The sequence below is a fragment of the Oncorhynchus clarkii genome, chromosome 3, assembly GCF_045791955.1.
Source record: "Oncorhynchus clarkii lewisi isolate Uvic-CL-2024 chromosome 3, UVic_Ocla_1.0, whole genome shotgun sequence".
NCBI lineage: Eukaryota > Metazoa > Chordata > Actinopteri > Salmoniformes > Salmonidae > Oncorhynchus > Oncorhynchus clarkii.
Window position 1 is genome coordinate 71,125,502 of NC_092149.1, and position 18,614 is coordinate 71,144,115.

Below are 18,614 nucleotides of genomic sequence, written 5' to 3' on the forward strand. Positions count from 1 at the left end.
ATGGTAAGACTTTGTTGCAAGCTTGCAAGCTAGTTTGCTAGTCAAACCAATGCGTTGTCAATGGAGTGGCAGGCACTAACGTTAACATTAAACTGCTAACTAAGCTGTTGTTCCCAACATTATAAAACACATCTGTCATTTAGCACGCAATATGTCATATAAGGTAGTTACAGGTACTTTACGGTTCAGGGATTTACAACTTATTGCAACTAGTGTAAAAGGCACAGTGGGCAAACTGTAGGTAGCAAGCTGTTGCTAACAGTCCTTTTTGCCGTAGCTAAAGCCTAACTACACTGTGACATTCATAACTAGCTATATTAGGTCGCTAGCCACTTGATCGTGCATTCTGAAGGAGGCTTATTATTATTATTGATCTGTCTCTAAACTATGATTTACTCGGTTTAGCCCTGTCTGGAGAGCACTTTCATGTCATCTCCAGCTGGGTTACAGGCTCAGCAGTGCCAAACAAACTTCCTCTCCCGATGGATGCCAAGCAGCTCTTATCTTATCCTGAACCACTCCCTAGACCTGGCTGAGTCTCTTCGACATAGCTTTGTCTGGGGGTCCCGGGACGTGGTCGATTCCTTCGCCTCTCAATTCCTTTGCCATGATGCTGAGTCTGGGACAGAATTGAACAAACAGAACCAGCGACCTGGGGATAGGCCTGGAGAGATGGACGGTATGGAGAAGTTGGTAAAGCAGTCTCAGGACCTACCCCTGATACTCAAACTTGAACAGGTAAGAACAAAACATTGTTGAATGGCTTCATAAAATATTTGAGAACTGTTTGGAATGGCTTGTCACTTCCAGGTAGGTAGGCCTGTCTAGTGTTGTACAACAGGAACATAAGCACTGCAGTGCATAGTGCTGTTATCTAGGCCTATGCTTTGTTGTAATTGAGGCACTGATTATTGATGTGTGCTGTATTTGGAAGCAGTGCTTATTGGTAGTGTAATGTGCCATGTTTCAGCTGAGGCAGTGGCAGCAACACATGTAGGAGCAACTGAAAGCCCACCAGCTGGAAGAGCTGGTCCATCTCCAGGAGGAGCAACAGAGGCTACTCGGCATGGTGCATGTGGCTCAACAGGATGGAGCAGGTACTGAAAACACGCTCACACTGTTATTGCCATGTCATTGTTGTTATTCCGGTGGTATTACTCAGCAATCTGGATGGAGCAGGAAGCACCAGTTTGAGTTTGACACCCCTGATTTAGACAAGACTGATTTCCCACAGATTACATAGAGACCTCCAGGTTGACGGGAGCAGACTGGAGAGAGGGAACTATTGGGGGACGCCCCCCTTTCTCAAAGTTCCTCAACAGCCCAGAGCTTCCCTATAGGCCCCCCACAAGGGCCTGTGTCTTCCCAGCTTTGTAGACAGGGGCCTGCCTTCCAACAGCCTCCAAGGGGCCAGGAGCAGGAGGGAGAGGATCAGGACCAAACACTGGGTTGGTAAAGTGCTTACTGGGGGGGGGGAAATGTACTTACCATGACTGTGATATGTGGTTGTCTCACCTAGATACCTTAAGAGGGAGGCACTAACTGTAAGTAGCTCTGGATAAGAGCGTCTGCTAAATGACTAATGTGCCACGGTGCTTAAAAGCATTTAAAAGTGCTTTTTACATGAGCATTGACTCAAACGCTGTCACTCAGACAGGGACAGAAGCATGGAGCAGTCCACACAAACATCAGCTGAGTGGTAATGCTGATCATATGGGTGATAATGAGGAGATGGAAGAAGTCATGTTATCCCCCCATTCTGCTCCCTCTATGATCGAAGAATGCAAAGATTACAGAGGAGATGACAGTGAACTAGACTCACAGGACAGGTAAATGTTTAATTTAATATGAGATAAATGTCTTAACATTTTTTATTTCACTATTCTCTGTCAGCTGACAGTACAGACTACAAAGAAGTGATTTAGCTGTGTGTTTATGCTCTACTCATTAAAGACCCATTAAACAAGGAATAGAGGGGCAGAAGCAAACATTTGAGGAGCTCCTGGAGGAAGAGCTGAGACTGGCGGAGCAGAGACTGAAGACCACCCAGCAGCAGCAGGTCAGAAACTAAAATACACTAAATATGGGCTGTAGAGCTCACACAAGTGACAAGTTTGAGGTTGATTTAGGTATGATGGTCTTTGGAGCTACAGTACCATTCCCTTTTTGGGGGGGCATGCAACATTGCTAATGCTAAGCTCTTCTCTCCATTCCAAAAGAGCCCAGAGGCAGTTGAGGGTACCATTCCCAAAAAGGTCTTCCTGAGGCAAGGGGAGGGCCTCTCTAGATTCACCAATAGAAGCAAAGCCAACAGACAGAGACCCCAAAAAGACCCCAAACCCCAGGGGACCTCAGAACCCAAGCCCGCCCAGAAGGTCAGTCAGTGGCCTCCCATACAGTGCAAGACTGCTGTGCTCAACAAGGCGAATAGACCCAGAGATCCCTGCTCACCCCCCCTGGACAGTGGCAGTCCAGACAGCAAGGCAGCGCAGCCAGAGGCAGTGAGACCCGGAGTCCGGGGCAGTCACCACAGACAGAACATGGCGACACCTGACCTTCTGAGACCTAGGAATGTGATTAGTAACAAGGTGGGTGGGACTTCTCAGCCTGTGAGTAGAACTCCTGCAGCTGCAATTGAACAGTTTGGGCTTGAGGAGAGGACTGGGGCCCTGCAGAGAAATGGAAGTGGTCCATTGAGACTAGATGGAGCAGCAGAGGGAAAACCAGGCGTTGTTTCAGAGTATTCCTTTGAGCTGTCATTTCAGGAGAAGTTGCAGCGCTGGGACTGTGACCGTCACAAGGAGTGTGTGGAGCTAGGAGAGTTTGCGCTGCTGGAGCAGGCAGCCGAGGAGCTCTCTTTCTCCTCCAACTCATCCTTCGTCATGAAGGCTTGTAATGCTTTTATACCTGTCTTTTTTATCATGTATGGCATTAACATTTTTTTGTATGTTTCACAAATTTAATGCTACACAATTGCTTAGTAAATGTAAACCTACAGGTGCTGCAGCTGGACCAGCAACACCCCCTCCATGGCAGCTGGGGGCACCACCCGCTACGCCTGTCCTCCACTCCAATCAAATCCCCCAAACCCTTGCCAACTAAAGGTATTCACAGCAGAGGCACCAGTAAAAGTGGCCTAGGAACAGGGACCAGCTCCTCTGAATCATCAGGAGTATTTGCTGTGAGGGCAAAGGAGGTTGTGATGAGGGAAAAAGGAAAAGCCACTGAGGAGGAAGATGAAATGAGGGACCGCAAACATGAGGAAATCTGTATTTCGTTCCATAGCAGCTCTGAATTCAGGGATCAGGAGAAAGTAGCCCGACCGCCGTACCAAACTATATTTCCCAGCAACCCCTGGGAAAACACGCTCCCCACATCCAGCCCTCCATGCGACAAGAGGTCATATCAGGACAGAGAGGGGGGCAGGGAGAGTGACCTTGATGACTCCACCCTATTGGAAGACAGAGAAGAGGGGGACCGCAAGGGTCGGTTGGTGTTTGATGACGATGACACCTGGAATGACCTGGAGGTGGCTGGCAGAATCATTGAGGACCCCATCAGAACAAAAGGCGCTGCTACAGGAAACAGCCACACTCCCACAATAACAGGGAACGACGTCTCACCCCCAGAGAGGAAGCTGAAGAGAAAGGTGGCTGGGGCCGAGCTGGAGAGGGTGTCAATTATCACAGCAGCCAACCAGGAGCCAGATCCTCCCAGCTTATGGCCAGGCTGTTCCCCTCGCTGAAGCCCAAGACCCAGGCCCCTCCTCCACCAGAGCCTAGGAAGTCTGAGAACGGACCAGGTGAGAGAGAGTTGCAAACACACTCTTAACCGAGGGGAGCATCTCAACAGCAACTATTTTCCCTTCCAAAGTTGGTAGCACCAGCATTAAACTGTGTGTGTGTGGGGGGTCAGGCCAGCAGCAGCACTCCAGGCAGCTGAGGGAGAGAGAACGATTCAGGACAGAGAACACTGCCCTGGCCAGACTCCGACTGGAGAACGAGAATAACCAGGAATATCTCAGGTAACAACCATCTGGTCTGACCTGGAATGGGACGGTTTTCCTCTCATTCAAAGGCATTGTTACAAAAATTATATTTAATAACCCCCATATTAAAATTATTAATATTGGGTATTCTATTCCAGGAAGGAGAGGGCAGAGTTTGAGCAGCAGAAGGCTGAGGAGCTGGCCAGGTTTGAAGAGTTCGAGAGAGGAGACTAAGAAGCTGCAGAAGTAACGCAAGGTGTTTGAGAAGCACACCTCCGCCGCCAGGGCCATACCAGATAAGAGGGAGCACGACGAGATCCAGGTGAGACGTTTTAGTCATTTAGTAGACACTCTTATCCAGAGCGACTTACAGGAGCAATTAGGGTTAATTGCTTTGCTCAAGGGAACATCAACCGATTTTTCAGTGTCGGCCCGGGGATTCAAACCAATGACTTTTCGCTTACTGGCCCAATGCTCTTAACCATTAGGCCAACTGCCGCAGACACACACACAGACAGGTCTTGTATCCGTCAACGACCTTGCCCCCGTCCCCCCCAGGCCCTGAAGCAGCAGCTGAGTTCCCTACACAAGGAGCTGAAGTGGAGAGAGAGCCACGGGTCCACCACACACAGGCGTCTCCGACAGCAGATCGACTCCCTGAGCTCAGATAACAGTGCCCTGAGAGACGAGGTCCGCACCCTGGAGAAACTAAGCCTCGGCACCTGGAGGAAGACTGGGACAGACAGCGATAGAGAGGAAGACCGGCGGGAGAATGAGAGAGAGAGAGGGAGGGACCCAGGCCATTTGACAGCAACATTGCTCTTGGAGCCAGGGGCCTCAAATTGGCAGTGAGTTTACAGATTTACTATTACCACCATTTTCCTGTTTTGTTCTGAATTCACCACGAAGGTTGTTAAATTCTCTGTTGGACTAATGCAATGTGTGTTCAGAGTCCTGACACAGTGAGGAGTTGCCCACCACAGAGCAGTAGCTCCTCTAGAGGCAGTGCTGCTATTGAAGGTACAAGGAATGCAGCTACATATGGACTAATGATACTTACCACAGACTAGGAGTTGAATAAATATGATTTATTCATATGTGGAGGTATTGTTCTACATTGTGTGGTCTCTTAAACAGACAGTATCAGGGGCATCCTAAAGAGGTCAGCCCCTACAGCAGCCGCAGCACCCGATCCCACTGTTACAGCTCAGACGAACAACCATTTTTGACCAGAAGTCACCACCCACCACAGCCACGACCACTCACACAACCTATCCCCTGTGAGTTAGGAACGCGCACAGCCTTCATCTGACATAAATCACTAGCCTTTTTAATAATTTAATGAAAGTACCTCCATGGCATAGCTCCGCACTGCTATACACCCAGAGAAATTACATAACTGTATGCCATTTTAATAGGATCTCTGTGTATACACCACCATTGTTGTTGAGTGTTGCTGTGGTGTTTGAATGTACCCACAGAGGGCTCCAGGTCTGCAGACTGAGTCCACAGAGGTCAACGAGCAGCAAGAGCTAAGTCAGGATGTCATCATTCACCCTGATGGAAAGGTGAGGGATGAGAAGCATTGGGAGGGAATTCTGTGAAAATAATTTTGAATTTAGTTTAACTCAAAGCAGGTATTGTCTCAGAGCCATACATTATATTAAGAGAGTTCGGCCAGGTTTTAGAAGTGTCAGTTATCACTAGCAACGGCTATGGAGGAGAAAGTGGAGTCTCGGAACGTTCAGACAGAAATCGCAGTGGCCCGGCTTCCTAAATACTGCACACCGAGTCACCTTCCTAATATTGAGTTGCACCCCCTTTTGCACTCAGAACAGAATCAATTTGTCGGGGCATGGACTCAAGGTGTTGAATGTGTGCCACAGTTGTCAAGTTGGCTGGATGTCCTTTGGTTGGTGGACCATTATTGATAAATGGGAAACTGTTGTGTGAAAAACACAGCAGCATTGCAGTTCTTGACAACTGTACCATACCCCGTTCAAATCTTGTCTTGCCCACTCACTCTGAATGGCACACAAACACAATCCGTCTCAAGGCTTAAAAATCCTTCTTTAACCCGTCTCCTCCCCTTTATCTACACTGATTAAAGTGGATTTAACAGATTATTTTTTATTTAACTAGGCAGTCATTTAAGAACAAATTCTTATTTACAATGACTGCCTAGGAACAGTGGGTTAACTGCCTTGTTCAGGGGCAGAACAACAGATTTTTACCTTGTCAGCTTGGGAATTCGATCCAGCAACCTTTCGGTTACTGGCCCAACGCTGTAACCACTAGGCTACCTGCCGCCATAGCTTAAACCTGGTCAGTCTATCATGGAAGGAGCAGGTGTGCCTAACGTTTTGTGCACATGACTCTGGATTGTATTCATGGATTTATTTAGTGCTTTTCCAGGAGCTCAAAGTGCATGTGTGTGTTCCTGTTGAAGATGGAGAGGGTGCTGGCCTGTGGAGAGAGACTCATCATCTTTCCCAATGGGACCAGGAAGGAGGTGTTAGCGGACAGACTGACAGCCAATGTCACCTTCTTCAACAGGGACATCAAGCAGGTTATGGCTGACCAGAGTGTGGTGGGTTACTGACAGTGACCCTTCCCTGGCCTTAGTTAGTGCATTAGCTCCTTAAGTGGGATATTAAACTTACATGAATCCCAGATCGGTGTGTGTGTGGTCCTCTTACAGATCTACTACTATGATGATGCCCAGACCCCTCACACCACCTATCCTGACGGCACCGAGGTTCTGCAGTTCCCCAACAACCAGACTGGTGAGATTTGATGGAAACATCTCATTATTATACTTAAATGACCTCCTTCTCCACCACTTTGTTCTGACCCGAAGCATTTCCCCGATGGCCGTAAGGAGGTTAAGAACCTGTACCCAGATGGGACGGAGGAGTGTACACTCACTGATGGGACCATCATTCAAGTTAACCTGTAAGTCCACACCTATCTATCCACGTTCTCTACACTGACATGCATCTGGAAAGGTAAAAGCTCTTGGTGAAGAGTTCCCAATCTGTCTCTTTCGTGAAGTCAGTGGTTACAAGGGGTTTTGTTGAAGTAAGTCTCGTATTTTTCACCACTGTCCTCATGTTCTCCTCTCCTCCAGGGATGGCAGTAAGGAGATCCGGTTCAACACAGGCCAGAAGGAGGTCCACACAGCAGACTATAAAAGGAGGGAGTACCCAGATGGCACTTTGAAGACAGTTTATACAGATGGCAGACAGGAGACCCGCTACACCACCGGATGCCAACGTTGTCATGGACAACAGGCCCTAGGACTGAATCATTTGTGTTTCGAGAAGTTTAGTTTAATGTGGTGTGAGTGTCTGTTTTATGTCTATTTATTTTACCTGATTGTAATTTATTTTGTAAAATAAACGTTTATCAAATCCCTGTGCATACATTTAGGGAGTGTATTAAAGAGTCAGACACATTGAAGCAGTTTTAAATGAACTTTAATACTTCTGTACCCTTCATACAGACAGTATTTCAGATAGAAAATAAAGTGTTCAGCTACATTCTGCTCAAAACAAAATGTTTGAGATTTGTATGTACTGTGTATTGAAGGCAGCATTCTTACAATGCAGAAGGAACGGGGAACTGAAGAACCTGTCCAATGTCACAGCAGATCTCTGGGGGGGGGTCAAAGGAGAGAAAAGGTTACTTGATAACGTATTGACTAGAGACTTGACGTCGCTCTCTTGAACAAACAGATTACACTTTCTTTGAAAACCACAGTGTAACACTGTTACTGACCATGTGATGCCTGGGGTCCTGTTATGTGCTTTGCAAAAAAACCTGTCACTGATATTCATTCACTTCTACAACACGTAATTAAATTCACACTGTTCATTGTCTAATGGAAAACTGCATAGAATGGATGGCGGAAGATGTATACATGCATAATGTCCTGCATGTCATTGTAACAGCAAGTTTAGGCCTATATGAATCCTACCTTTAAGGGGGTAGTGTATCCCAATGTGTTGTATGTGTGTGCTTACTGTGACTATCGCTCGGACATTGGCTACTAGGTAGCTACTTCCCACGCCGTTGCCGGACAGTAGTGATGGGGGAGCGAAGAGTACTGTGTTGCGGTGTTGCCATTCATGCCCTCCCCATTGAGTAGTAGAGTATGTATGGTTATCAATACTAGTTATTTATTGTATAGGCTACTATCCTACTTGAAATAAAATTATGGTAGGAATGAAATGGCCACGTTAGTTACCCGGCTTATCAACTTGTCGTGCAGCCCAATCAGCCACGCAAAATTAGCTGATTTGCTTTCTATACACATCAACTCGCCCATACTCCGGTCGCCATATTGGGCTGTAGCTACCCACATCTCATGAGTAGCAGACCCTTTACTTTCTTCCTGTGCCAATCAAAAATTGCCTAGACCTAGTATCAATGTTAGCCGGTTGTTAGCTAGCTAGGTAACATGACAACGTTTAGCAACCCAGGATTAGTTAAAAACAGCCGGTGACATGGTTTGTGAAATTATATAAAATGCGTGCAAAATCATGCTGGAAGAAAAAAAGGTAGCTTTGCTAATATGGGTCATATTTCTGGAACCATTTGGGCTAGACACAGTGTTCTTTGCTATAAATCTGCAAGCATGCCTGTCGCGAAGCGGCGCTCCATTTTTCCTCTGTTGCTCAGAGGCTGTGTGACAGCGAACTTGAAATTGCAAAGCCTACTTAGACTGGCCTGTGACCTTGGTTATACCAGACAATGAAATTATACAATGTATCAACTTTGCTCATTGCTCTAATGTATCAAATGTAGCAACGGATGGCTCATCGGGGTCTGCATCCTCTCGCCTTCACAGTCAAATTATATTTTAAAAACTGCAGGAAGAGCGGACAGAGAGAAGCAGGTGAGTGAAGGCTGGTAGGGGATGCAGAGAGAAGCAGGTGAGTGAAGGCTGGTAGGGGATGCAGAGAGAAGCAGGTGAGTGAAGGCTGGTAGGGGATGCAGAGAGAAGCAGGTGAGTGAAGGCTGGTAGGGGATGCAGAGAGAAGCAGGTGAGTGAAGGCTGGTAGGGAATGCGGCTGGCTGATTATAGCTGCCACAAGTGAGATGCGCCTGAAAGTGAACATTACTAGACTGGCGCAAGAGAGTAGTTGTTGCTTAATGAAAACAATTTATGAACAAAACTGACTAAACTGTGGCAGCTGATTTCTTTTAGATCGGTAGGACTGAAAAATGTGGTACTATCATATTGTACAACGTGATTCAAAAATGTTGGTATCATGACGTTTTGGTACCATGGTACCGGTATACCGTGCAACACTACTCCTGAATGAGAGCCAAACCCACCTTTGTCTCTTGCTGTAGTGTCTTAGTCAAAGTCAGCCAGTCCTTTCTCCACCAGAGGCAGGTAGACCAGAGCTCCATCCTCGTCATACAGGAACACAGACAGCTCCGGTTCAGTGGCCTGAGACAACCAGGAAACTGCATTATCATAAAAACTACACTATAGCTTCATTATCATGATTGGCGGAGATGACCAACAGCACCAAGGTTACCATCTCACAATGACCTAATTGGCTGAATGGTATTTGAACAGTATACTGTTTATAACCACAATACACACATGCAACAATTCTGCTGTTATCGCCCTTGTTGAGCAGAGACCACAGTGACGCTGAATGCCAAAAATCCACTATCATAACCATGACCACACTTAATGTGTCGTCATCGTCTGTCCAGCTTTTTATGACTGCCACTGATATGACGGGGATAACTAAGGCAGATGTTGCTCACGGTAACAGATGCGGTGCAGCAGCTGTGCAGCAGGTCAATCATCTCCAGGGCAGCCTTCAGGCTCCACTCTGGCCGGTAGGACAGGCGCTCCTTCTCTAGGTTGTGGCGGGGTGGTCTGAAGCCCGCCACCCGCACCTTGATGGCCTTACAGGGAAACCGCAGGAGATGGGCCGGGATCTGACGCAGCCTGACGGGGAGAAAAAAAAGACACCATATTACCTCCGTTAACCAGAGAAGAAAAGGCAAAGCGAGAGGTTTTTACTCTGCCCAAAATCTGTCCACAAAAATGAGACAGACATTTTTGTATGGAGGTCAATGAGTGTGTCCAATTTGGTCAACACTTTTTACATTTTTTAAATTTGCGATGTGGGGCTTATTTGATCTAATAGAAGTTTTGTAATGGTTAGGTTGTAAACAAATACACTGATATAAATGGACGCACGTGGCATTCCGGCAACTTTGAAAAAAAAAGAAGACTTTTTGCCTGTTGTCATAGAGATAGAGGACTCTATAACCCATTTTAGCGTGGACATTGCCGTTGAGGACTTCCACCATTTTAAAGTAGTCAACAGGGTGGGGATTCCTATGAATTGGGAGCAATCAGCCAATGAAGAATAAGACAATTGACTACTTAAAATGGAGACAGCCTCAATGGCACTGCCCATTGTTGGGGAATTATCAGAATTAGTTGGGTAACATAGATAAGATGTTTTATTTTCATTATATGTTTGTGAGTTACTTCTCTACAGACTGTCTATTTTTGTATAATACTGTTCGCCATTTGCAGTCATCTGTTCTCTGTCAGGACTAAGTTACTTGGGCCGCAGAGAGGGGAGAGGTCAAGCGTGTATCTCTTGGCTCCACAATGTCTGTGTGCCAGTCACTGTGTCTCTGTGATCTTGTCAAGGAGGGGGTATTTGATATATGCCTGTTGATAGGTTTTGTTTTATGGTTCTGAGAGCGAGAAAAGAACATAGTTTAGGAGACAAAGTTGAACGATAATTTATGGCCAATGCTGTCTGGCTATGTGTGTCTTTGCTATAAAGGATCTCAGTTGCAATGTGTAAGGACTCTCAGAGAATTCATTGATAGACACTGAATTGATCTGAGAGTCACAGGGCTGTGATGGAGCTCATATAATTAAAGATGGACTTTATGATAACTCTGACTTGTGTGTGGTTTGCTCTCATGATTTGGTAAATACAGGAAATTTCCACGACACCATGCTGTCAGACACTATAATGGCACAGATACAAAGATGAGTAGTCTATCTCAAAGGTTCCCATCAGGGATACAAGGACTCATAAGACCATAGGCTTACTGGTAAAATGCACGAGTAAATCAGGGGTACTCAGGGCAGACCAAAATTCAGTTGGTGGTACAGTAACCGAAAAAGGTTGGGAACCACTGCTCTTGCCTGTTGTTCGCATGCCCTCTCATTGGCTAGAATGGTCCCACCTGATCTTGCCTCCTTTTGCCTGCCTTCCATCTTTGAGGATGTGTATTTCCATTGTTAGAGCGGTCACTTGACTATCTTGTCAATATAATAGACAATCAATCTGCACGAAAATGGGATTTACTTATGCTCCAATCTCCAGTAGGATTCGGCCAACAGTGAGATGTCTTACTTGTGTGTGGGAAGGGTGTCGTCAGAGCCAAAGTCCACGTGTCTGACCAAGATCTTAACAGGGTTGAGGCCAGCGAAGCCCAGCAGCTTGGCCCGGTAGTACTTCCCATCACTGTATTCTGCCAGACACGGGGCCTCTGGAGAGATGGATACACAGGATCAACAAGTCAGCACTTTACCACCTAGCTCGTTATAAGTCCCTGTTACAAGACCCTACGGAAATGTTTTAGTAAAAGCATTAAGTGTGAAGTTTAGTCCATGGAAAGTGCTTGTGATCGTGTTTTGGTTTACCAATGGCGAAGTCCGAGAGCATGGCCAGACGGTCAATCCTGTCATGGACTCTCTTCAGTGCTTCCTCCAGACTCTCCCCACCAGACTCCACACAACTACTGCCATCTAAGGGATACAGGAACACCTGCAACACACACGCAGTAGAAAAAGTTGCAAAAGGCATAACAAATCATTTCAGAATTGACATTACAGTTGGGTATGGAAGTGGTAGTACCTCGTTGGGGGTCCGGAGGTGTTTGATCCTGACCCGGAAGCGTTCGCCTTTCTCAGGCAGGGTTGGGTATGAGAACACCCTCGGTACTGGCTCTGGGTCCTCCAAACCCTGTGCATAAGACAGGAAAACACAGCAGAGCAGTGGGGATGACTGACATTCTCACACTCGATAAATAAATAAACAAATGTAATTGGCAAGTTATATTGCAGTGTGCATACTAGCAATTTCAAACAACATCTTATATACAGATGGTACTGAATAACCAACGTACCTCTGTGTCAATGTCCCAGTCATCTAGATCTAGGTGAGATGACACCACCAGCTCCTGAGGAAAATCACAGATTTAGACAATTGTGTTGAATCCCCACAAAAATTGAAGGATTGGAACAAGGGTAATACCCACTCCCACCTCCCTACCTCCTGCGTGGATGCAATAGTCTGGTCTACAGAGGCGTGTTGGTGGTGAACCATGATTCTGCTTAGAGTCATGCCATCCAGAGAAATCTGTACTGTCAGACAGCCCAGAGGATCCTCAGGCAGCTCCTAACACACACAGTCATGTTTTTTGTTACATTTCATCATACATCAGGCCAGTGAGTCCATGCACAACTGATACAGGGCCTTGCCTGCAGCTTATAGTGAGACACCCACACTTACTCAAACTGAGAGGATCACCTCATATCCCCCAAGCACTAACATACCATCTTTGTGTGTGTAGTATCCACCTCACCATAACCTGCATGTCCACACAGCGGTTTAGCAGCAGCTCTTTCAGCAGAGCCACAGCATCCCACTGCCACGTCCTGCCCACCTGAACAGAGAGAGGGGAGGGGGGAGCTACTGTAGATAAAGGAGAGGAAGCTACTGCGATGGAACACAAACACCACGATTCTGAATCTAGTCCACTCACAGGGATGACTCCGTGCAGCTGGCAGGGCATACAGAGCTGGGGAATATCCTCACACAACACTGTGGGGTAGACGTGACACACTGGGATGTTCTCCACTAGACCCTGGTCCACGTAGCGCACCTGGAACACACACACAGGTTGGGGTCTTGTAAGTTTTGTAGACATCATTTGTATAAATTGTTCAAAATCCCAGTATTTATTTGTTCACAAAAAAACGTGTCTGTACCTTAACATGACCTCCAATGACCTCCAGCACCTCTCCTCTGTACCAGAGCATGTCAGAGCCCATTACAGCACAACCCAGGACACTCTTCCAGGTGTAGGGCTTCAGTCTGGGAAGGGTCTTTATGTGCTGCTGTAGACGCTCCCGCAGCTGCTCAAACTGACGCCCTGACAAACACACCGTAGTTACGCATGTACACTGAGTGTACAAAACATTATGAACACCTTCCTGATATTGAGTGTGTCACCTAGGGCTGTTATGATGACCACTGAATTATTTTTCTTCGATGCATGCCAGCAAAGCACAACACAATACAAGTGGCTCCCATTTTGGCTGTAGTGTTTGTTGCGTGTTCCGGTGAGGGCGTGCACTTAGTTATTTATATCCGGTAATGTTCTCCGGGATTCTCCGTTTTAAATTTGATCGTTTATTTACATATTAGGGTACCTGAGGATTGATTAGGAACGTTGTTTGATATGTTTGGAAGAGTTTATTGTTAACATACGGGATTCATTTGTATGCATTTTAAACGAGGGAAACCGGTGGATTACTGAGTCAAGCGCGCCAATGAGAGTGAGTGAGAGGGAGCGCAGGGGTAAACAGGAGTAGAAAGGAGAGTACCTGCGTGGTGCGTCATGGCGTAGATGAGGCCATCCTCTCCGATGGCAGAGATGGTCATCAGAGTGCGTCCACAGTGGGGCAGCTCAGGGGGGCAGTAGGCCTGTGTCTTCACCTTCTCTGGGGAGGGGTTAGTACGGGGGGCCGGTTTGGGCGGCGTAGGGGCAGTGGAGACGGGTCGGGGAGAGACTGACCAGTCAGAGGAGGGGGTGGGGGGCTGGTTTTCTGTGTTAGGTGTCCTGTTTTGAAGGCCCTTGAACTTGGAGTCAGAGTCTGATAACTCCTCTAGTTTAGGCATGGGGGACGCTCTGTAGCACAGAACACAGGGACAAAGAGGGCAGATACGTAGAGCCAGCAGAAAGACATGGGTCCTAGGAAACACATTATACTCAACTGTGAAACATATATCCACACACAGTTCTGTTACTCACTGTGGCTTCCTCTCTTTCAGAGCGAGGCCCTCACTAACCAGGAAGTCTGCGATGCTAACGTCTTGCCCGGCCCGGTTGGAGCAGTACAGAGAGACCAGCACCGGACGCTGCTCTGTGTTCTCCTGCAGAGAAGAGGAAAAGGCTGGTATAAAGAGAGATTCAAGTAAAACCATGGATGGTCTCCACTGAGCTGGTGAAGAACAAAGTATCACAGTATTCAGATGATCTACGATTATATATCACAAACCCTGTCTATAACATACTGCCTATTTTAAACACATTTGGATCATTCTCAGGTTACAAATTGAACATTCAGAAAAGTGAATGTTTTCCGATCAACCCCGCTGCCAAGCAAATTCACCCTGGAGCCCTGCCTTTCCGTCTGTCGCCCTCTGGTTTTTACTATTTAGGTTTGAATATAACACCTTTGGCTACCCTCCATAAAACTAACTTCGCAAGTCCAGTCAGTTGAGTTAAAACAGACTTAAAACGCTGGGATAGTCTGCCTCTGTCCTTAGCTGGCAGATCCAATCTGTTCAAATTACATTTTTACCATTTTACCCTTTTCCAATGTCTTCTGATCTTCCCGCCAAAATCATTTTTTACCAAGTTGGATAGGATCAGTCATTTTATCTGGGCTGGCAAATCACCTAAGATACGTAGAACAATACTTCAAAGGAGACAAGATGGAGGATTGGCACATCCAAATATACTGCTTTACTATTGGAAAGACAATATTCAAAAGATTGTGGTCTGGTGTAATGCTCCAAGTAACAACTGGTGCTCATTAGAAGCACACACCTGCCAATCATCCTCCCTTTATGCTCTTACTTGTGTCCCACTGTCCTTCAAAGTACACTGGAAACCCCAATGCGCTCCCTACTTTGAGGATCTGGAGACAATTTTTTGCCCCTTCTCCTCTAAGCCCCATTTGTAACAACCACTTATTTTAACCCTCCAAACTCAACCAGGCTTTTGTTTTGTGGCAACAGGGAGGTTTGGTATGTTTCAAAGATGTATTTTTATATGGGAAGTTAGCCAATTTTAATGATCGTGTAGCTAATCTTTTCCCCTATTTTCAAGTCCGTAACATTGTTTGCTCTAATTTTCAGATGACTGGTGGGAGGAGGCCCTTCTTAGGGTTAACTCCATATCCTCATGTGCTCGGTTAAGTTTAATTCAGTTCAAGGTCTTGCACAGAATTCACTACACCAAAGAGTAAATTCCTCCCAGACACAAATGACACATGATAGATGTTCAAATCACTCCGACCTGCAGCCTTGTCCTCTAGTAGCTATATTTGAAGTTACATCTTTGTTGCCTAGTCTCACTAAAAGTAAAGACGGCGTTGTAGTGTTTGCTTCCCTTATAGCACGCAGGGAGATCTTGCTTAATTGGAAATCCTCCAAACCTCCCACTGTATTAGCCTGGTTAAAAGATCTGTTTTCGACAATTAGAAAGGTTATTCTGGCAGCCTTTAACTTCCTTTTTTGAACAGTTGCCTACTATTGATCAGGAGTAAGAATGTTGGCCAACAGGGGATATGATATTGTAGGAGAGAAGAGGGTATGTAGTGATATTTTTTATTTATTTTTGTGTATATATAATTTCCAATTTATGTTTTAATGTATTTTTGTATGTATGCTGCTTTTGATAAGGGGAGGGAGGTGTTTCAATAAGTATAGGGGGATAAAAGGATGTATCTGTTCAATTTGCAATTTGTGTTTATTTGTCCAATAAAAATATATATACACAGTACCAGTCAAAAGTTTGGACACACCTACTCATTCAGGGGTTTTTCTTTATTTGTACTATTTTCTAAGTTGTAGAATAATAGTGAAGGCATAATTTGAGATTCTTAGTAGCCACCCTTTGCACACTCTTGGCATTCTCTCAACCAGCTTCATGAGGTAGTCACCTGAAATGCATTTCAATTAACAGGTGTGCCTTGTTAAAAGTACATTTGTGGAATTTATTTCCATCTTAATGCATTTGAGCCAATTAGTTGTGTTGTGACAAGGTAGGGGTGGTATACAGAAGATAGCCCTATTTGGTAAAAGACCAAGTCCATATTACGACAAGAACAACTGAAATAAGCAAAAGAGAAACCAGTCTATCATTACTTTAAGACAAGAAGGTCAGCCAATGTGGAGAATTTCAAGAACTTTTAAAGTTAAGTGCAGTTGCAAAAACCCTCAAGCACTATGATGAAACTGGCTCTCATGAGGACCTCCACTGGAACGGAAGACCCAGAGTTACCTCTGCTGCAGAGGATAACTTCATTAGAGTTACCAGCCTAAGAAATTGCAGCCTAAATAAATGCTTAACAGAGTTCACGTAACAGACACATCTCAACATCAACTGTTCAGAGGAAACTGCATGAATCAGGCCTTCATGTTCGAATTGCTGCAAAGAAACCAATTCTAAAGGACACCAATAAGAGGAAGAGACCTGCTTGGGCCAAGAAACACAAGCAATGGACATTAGACCGGAGGAAATCTGTCCAAATTTGAGATTTTTGGTTCCAACCGCCATGTCTTTGTGAGACACAGAGTAGGTGAACGGATGATCTCTGCATGTGTGGTTCCCACCGTGAAGCATGGACGAAGAGGTGTGATGGTGCTTTGCTGGTGACACGGTCTGTGATTAATTTAGAATTCAAGGCATGGCTACCACAGCATTCTGCAGCGATACACCATCCCAATTGGTTTACGCTTTGTGGGACTATCATTTGTTTTTCAACAGGACAATGACCCAAAACACCTCCAGGATGTGTAATGGCTATCGGAGCAAGAAGGAGAGTGATGGAGTGCTGTATCAGATGACCTGGCCTCCACAATCACTCGACATCAACCAAATTGAGATGGTTTGGGATGAGTTGTTCCGCAGAGTGAAGGAAAAGCAGCCCAAAAATGCTCAGCATATGTGGGAACTCCTTCAAGACTGTGGGAAAAGCATCCCAGGTGAAGCTGGTTGAAAGAACGCCAAGTGTGTGAAAAGCTGTCATCAAGGAAAAGGGTGACTACTTTGAAGAATCTACAATATTAAATATATTTTGAATTGTTTAACACTGTATTGTTGGTTAACCTGTCTAGGACTGTTGCCAACAGTCAATGAAATTGCAAGGCGCCAAATACAAATCAACAGAAATCTCATAAATCAAATTTCTCAAACATACAAGTATTAGGCACCATTTTAAAGATACAATTCTCATTAATCCAGCCACAGTGTCTGATTTCAAAAATGCTTTACAGCGAAAGCTCCACAAACGATTTTGTTATGTCATCACCAAGCCACAGAAAACCCCAGCCATTTTTCCAGCCAGAGAGGAGTCACAAAAAGCACAAATAGATAAAATGAATCACTAACCTTTGATGATCTTCATCAGATGACACTCATAGGACTTCATGTTACACAATACATATGTTTTGTTCGATAAAGTGCATATTTATATATTTTTTTAAATCTCATTTTACATTGTTACGTTCAGTAGTTCTAAAACATGCGATGATTGTGAAGAGCCACATGAATTCACAGAAATACTCATTATAAATGTTGATGAAAATTCAAGTGTTATGCATGGAACTTTAGATACACTTCTCCTTAACCTGTTATGGCTGTATCCCTTTGTTCTCAATTTCCGCCTGAAGACATACCCTAATCTAACTGCCTGTAGCTCAGCCCCAGAGGCAAGGATATGCATATTCTTGGTATCATTTGAATGGAAACATTCTGAAGTTTGTGGAAATGTTAATTTAATGTAGGAGAATATAACACAGTAGATCTGGTAGAAGAAAAGAGAAAGAAAGAGCATACGTTTTCTGTTTTTTATCGTTGTAGCATCATCTTTCACACGTATTAGAATAGCCACACAGTCAGATAGGATGCTGGAGATAATTTTGATGGATAACACAAGAGGGCAACTGTAGGTGTGCAAAGTGCAGACTGATAACTTCAGGAATGGGTGAGGTACATGACATTTAGCATGAAGTCACCCAGGTGTCCCACACAAGTTTCCCAAATGTACACAAGTGGCCCGAAATTGGTGAAATGACCTATAACTATATACAACAGTGCAAATAACTATATACAACATATCAAAAAGCAATTCTAACACACAAAAAAAAATTATAAAAATGCTTAAAAAAATATTAGAAAAAAACAAAAAAACAGGGGTAGACCGTTCGGAAGCACAATCTTTTGTTGCCTGTGTCATGTCCCATAGCAGTCTCTTTCTGCTGTAAAGCAGAGGCAAACTGAACAACTGGTGCAGGTGATGGGGGATTTCATGTGACAAAGAACACAACGACACCTCCATGCTTTACCCTTTTGGCTCTGAGGCACAGTCATGCCTGCAGTAATGAACTGTGGCATATGAACACCACTGGAGGCAGGAGTAGAGCTGGCAGAGGTAGAGGCGGCAGAGGTAGAGGCGGCAGAATGTGATGCAGTGGACTTGCTGTAGCCAGCAAGCTCCTGGATGAGCAGCTCCCTGAAGGCTAGCTGTGAGATGGGGGGCTGT

At 45.3% G+C, this 18,614-nt stretch overlaps 1 protein-coding gene and 1 pseudogene across 1 annotated transcript in view; one reads left to right on the forward strand and one right to left on the reverse strand.

Moving 5' to 3' along the window:
* The first annotated feature begins 486 nt into the window (after positions 1–486).
* Positions 487–7,405, forward strand: LOC139385970 (centromere protein J-like; annotated as a pseudogene).
* Positions 7,406–7,511: 106 nt separating this feature from the next.
* The window catches only part of LOC139403141 (ring finger protein 17), a 29,086-nt gene continuing 17,983 nt past the window's right edge, over positions 7,512–18,614 (reverse strand). Inside the window, exons 25-37 of the mRNA XM_071146850.1 lie at positions 14,093–14,214; positions 13,665–13,969; positions 13,047–13,210; positions 12,821–12,940; positions 12,641–12,721; positions 12,328–12,453; positions 12,182–12,235; positions 11,911–12,018; positions 11,697–11,820; positions 11,407–11,542; positions 9,779–9,965; positions 9,332–9,449; positions 7,512–7,644 (exon numbers count right to left, since the gene is read on the reverse strand). Coding sequence (XP_071002951.1) covers positions 9,354–9,449; positions 9,779–9,965; positions 11,407–11,542; positions 11,697–11,820; positions 11,911–12,018; positions 12,182–12,235; positions 12,328–12,453; positions 12,641–12,721; positions 12,821–12,940; positions 13,047–13,210; positions 13,665–13,969; positions 14,093–14,214 — 1,623 coding nt within the window. The 3' untranslated portion in view covers positions 7,512–7,644; positions 9,332–9,353. The remainder of the gene's footprint in view (positions 7,645–9,331; positions 9,450–9,778; positions 9,966–11,406; positions 11,543–11,696; positions 11,821–11,910; positions 12,019–12,181; positions 12,236–12,327; positions 12,454–12,640; positions 12,722–12,820; positions 12,941–13,046; positions 13,211–13,664; positions 13,970–14,092; positions 14,215–18,614) is intronic.